The sequence below is a fragment of the Hipposideros armiger genome, unplaced genomic scaffold (assembly GCF_001890085.2).
Source record: "Hipposideros armiger isolate ML-2016 unplaced genomic scaffold, ASM189008v1 scaffold_447, whole genome shotgun sequence".
Lineage (NCBI taxonomy): Eukaryota > Metazoa > Chordata > Mammalia > Chiroptera > Hipposideridae > Hipposideros > Hipposideros armiger.
In genome coordinates, this window is record NW_017731797.1 from 66,452 (window position 1) to 70,340 (window position 3,889).

Here is a 3,889-nt window from a genome sequence, read left to right on the forward strand (position 1 = left end):
TTGAGCTCTGAGCAACAGCGGTTCGATGCCCGGCCCGAGCTAAGCTGCCAATAGGTAGCAGGATGGCTCAGCTAAAAAAAAAAAAAAAAAAAAGCTTCATTAAAGAGTTGTCATAATTCCATCACTGAGTGTAAGAATGTGTGCCTAAGAGATTAGTTGAGCCAAATCTCCCATTTTAGACAGAGGCCTGACCGCACAGGATGAATGCAACCTTGGGACTCAAACCCAGATCTTCCGTCTCCTTAGTGTGGTGGGTGCGCTTCTCAGCTCTGTGGCCCTGAGTTCTGTGCCCCTCCTCCTTGCTGTCCACAGGGAGAGGCCGTGGCCGCGATGGCGGCGGACGTCGAGGGGGACGTGTACGTACTGGTGGAGCATCCCTTCGAGTACACCAGCAAGGACGGGCGCCGAGTCGCCATCCAGCCCAATGAGCGCTACAAGCTGCTGAGCCGAAGCACCGAGTACTGGTGGCATGTGCGGCGCGAGCCGGGCGGACGCCCCTTCTACCTGCCTGCGCAGTACGTGCGCGAGCTGCCTGCGATCGGCGACCCTGCCACCGCCCCGTCGCCGCCCGGGCCCCACCCGCGGCCCACAGCCCCGGAACCCCTTGCCTACGACTACCGCTTCGTGAGCGCGCCGGTGCCCAAGGGCCCGGACGGCGCACCTGCTGAGCCCCGAGGCCGTGCGGTCTCCCTGTGCGACCCTGCTCTGCGCGGCACCGCGACCCAGCGCAGCAGCCTGGCGGCGGGCCTGCCCTCCAGCCTGTACACGCGGCCAGCGCCGAAGGTGAGGCCCGCGCAGTCCCTGGACGACCTGGCGCGCGCTGCAGCCGCACCCCCTGCCGGCCTGCTAGGGAGCGCCGGGCGCTTCAAGGCCTGTAGCGTGGCGGGCTCCTGGGTGTGCCCGCGGCCCCTGGCACGCAGCGACTCTGAGAACGTGTACGAAGCTATCGAGGACTTGCGCGGCCCGTCGCGGGAGGAGCTCCCGAAGCAGGTAAGCTGCCGGGAGGCGGGCGGAGGCTGCGGCCGCTCTGAGCCGGGGCACGAGACGACCCACTTGGCTTAGCGTCCGGTTCGACGCGGAACAGCAGTGCCAATTGCTTTAGACGAGCTCCCTCACACCGATCCACACTTTCCTCAACCACGAAACAAGGGGTACAGGCTCACAATCTCTTATCTGCAATTTCGAAATGCCAAAATTCCCTGGAACCCAAAGGTTTTTCGTTGACTTGAACCGTTGTGAGACCGTTGGTCTTTTTTTTTTAATCCTATTTAGTATGAATATTCAGGTTTATATTGCATTTCTGCAATAGAAATGCAAATGAACTTGATTACAGAATGCTGCCCCAAGCCTTGCTGGGAACGTTATATCACCTATGGCAGATGTTTGCGCCTTATTACCTTTCTAAAATCCGAACCATTCCTAAATGCATCTGGCATGAAATAGGGGATTGTGGACCTGCAGCCCTCTCTACCTGCCTCGCCTTTCTTACTGGAGCTTGGGGAGTCAGAGATAATGGATATGAAAATCAGAGGTCTGCTTCCCGTTTTGTCTGCTTCCAACATTTCAGTTCCCTCTTTGAAAAAAAAAAGAGAGAGAGAGAGAGAGAGAGAGAGAGAGAGAGAGAGAGAGAGAGAGAGAGAGGAGAGAGAGAGAGAAACTTGATGGGTTTGTTTCAGAAAAAAGTCCAGTTATAGTGAGTGGTTTTTTGGGGTTTTTTGTTTTTTTCCGCTTCAGAATCCAGTTATATTAACTTGGGAAATCGAAAATAGAGCACGTTTTTAAAACACTCTTACATTCTCAGAATTCTGCCGGAGGCCCTGACGTCTTATACTTCAGGAATTTTTCAGGGAGGGAAGAGGCAGGGAATGCACAGACCCCCTTCTGACATCTGACATCAGCTGTGTAATGATGGGCAATTCGCTTCCTCTCTCAGGGTCTCAGTTTGTCTTTTAGCCCAAAGGGGACGGGAGCCGGGCTGGATGGCCCCTGAAGCTTGTGAGGCTCTGGTTTCTTTCTTTGTACTTATTATAATTACCATAAACATTGATCCCTGCCACGTGCCAGGGCTGAGTCTGGGATGCCCAGAGGAAGGAGGCACCGTTCCGGTCAGCGAGCTCCTGGGTCTTCTTCTGCCACGTCTGGTTTATAGTGCAAAGAGCTCAGAATTTGAAGCTACACAGACTCGAATTTGACTCTGCTGGGTCACTGGCCAGCTGCTGAGGAGACACTTAATCCCTCAGCCCCAGTGTCCTCGTGTGTAAACGCAGGACAATACCTAAGGATTAAGGTGGTTGACAGCCTTCAACGAGATGAGGCGTGGACGCGTATGGCACGTAGTAGGCGGTCCAACAAGACTGGCTAGAGTACCACTTAATATCCTCTCCTGGTCTGCGTGGCTTTCGCTCTGGTTTCTGCAGGTGGCAGCTCGCCCTCTTGTGGTCAGCGCTGAGAACAGCATCCGGCGGGTGGCAACGGGGACCTGGACCCGGCGGTGGGGGGTGGGGGCGGGGACAGTGGGCCAGCCGCAGAGCTTCTCTGGGATAGATGGCTGGATGCCAGCCCTCCTTCTCCTGGCTCCCCTCGGCTTCCTGGGCAGATTCGTGGAGGCGCACTCCTGGTCCTCTCCACATTCTCTGTCCGGGTGGTGGTGGTGGGAGTGTCTGTCTCTCTGAGGTGTTTTCCTCCAGGTGGAGGACTGGCCTTGCCCTCTGAACCCCCGCGTCCCGCACAGGCACTGGCTCCCTTTCCCATGAGCTGGGGCTCTGCAGTTCTGCCCAAGGAACACCACCCTAGAACCCAGGATCAGGGTGGAAAAAGGAGGGGAAGGAGACCCTGAGTCCGTGTATCTCTTGAGAAGAGAAATCACCACAGCAGCCATGGTCACCTTCCTTCCTCCAGCTCCCAGCAGTGATGTGTTGGGAGAAGGGGACACAGGTGATAGTGGGGGTGGAGCTTCCTCACAGAGGAAAAAGCATTTGCCAGAGATCTGGGTACTGGCAGAGAGGCTCTACCTGGTCCCGATTCTGTCCCTAATTCACTGTGTGACTTCAACAGGTCACTTAGCATCTCTGGTCCTCTTCCTCTCTATGTATGGATATAATACCACACTCCCTGTGACCACTGTGCTTTATTCCGGTGTCAGCTATGGGTCTCCTGACCCCTCATCCCCAGCAAACTCCAGGGGTGGAGAGTTGGCTCTCCCTGAGAAGGAAACCCCACTTTGCTCTTAGTTGTTCAAAGTAGCGTTTAGAGAAGGAATTTCCTGAAAGGTGAGCTTGCCTATTTTTCTCTTGGAGGAGGCAGGAGAAGCAGGTCCTACCTTCCCCTCAATTCACTTGTTCACTAGGCATAGATTGACTGAACACCTGCCAAGCACCAGGTGAGCCTTTTGATCTAAAGGTGACTGAGGCATAGCGCCAACGCTAGGGGGGCCCACCATCTGGGAAAAGGAGGCTGGCAGGAGGGGACAGATGCCTCAGTCCAGCATGGCACAGGCCGTCTGTGATCGAGCTACACTCAGGTGCATGGGCAAAGGTGGAGGTGTGAGAAGATGTGGCACCTTTGAGGCCTTGCAGCCCCACCCCCACGCTGTGCAGCTGAACTCAGGGATGGAGTTTGGGGTGGGGAGTGGTTGGTGCCTGGCTGGACAGAGCCTCATAGGTTCTCAACAGGAATTTGAGCTTTATCCTGCAGACATTAGAAGGCTCTCAGCAGAGAAGGAAGTGGGGGTGAGAAAAGACCCCTGTGATGGGGGCTTTAAGAATGGCAGAGGACCTTTGTGGTCCCCCAGACACATGGTGATGGTGGGAGATTTTGGTAGTCTTGGTGGGAGATTTTGGTAGTCTTGGTGGGACCTGGTGGCTGACGGCTGATGGGGGTGGGTGGGAGG

At 55.8% G+C, this 3,889-nt stretch overlaps 1 protein-coding gene across 7 annotated transcripts in view; it reads left to right on the plus strand.

Moving 5' to 3' along the window:
* Positions 1-3,889, plus strand: part of ARHGAP27 (Rho GTPase activating protein 27) — a 40,082-nt gene that overhangs the window by 11,515 nt on the left and 24,678 nt on the right. For all 7 annotated transcript variants that reach the window (XM_019665658.1, XM_019665655.1, XM_019665657.1 and 4 more), the window contains one exon: positions 313-990. In XM_019665658.1, the coding sequence (XP_019521203.1) occupies positions 331-990 (660 nt within the window). In that variant the 5' untranslated portion in view covers positions 313-330. The remainder of the gene's footprint in view (positions 1-312; positions 991-3,889) is intronic.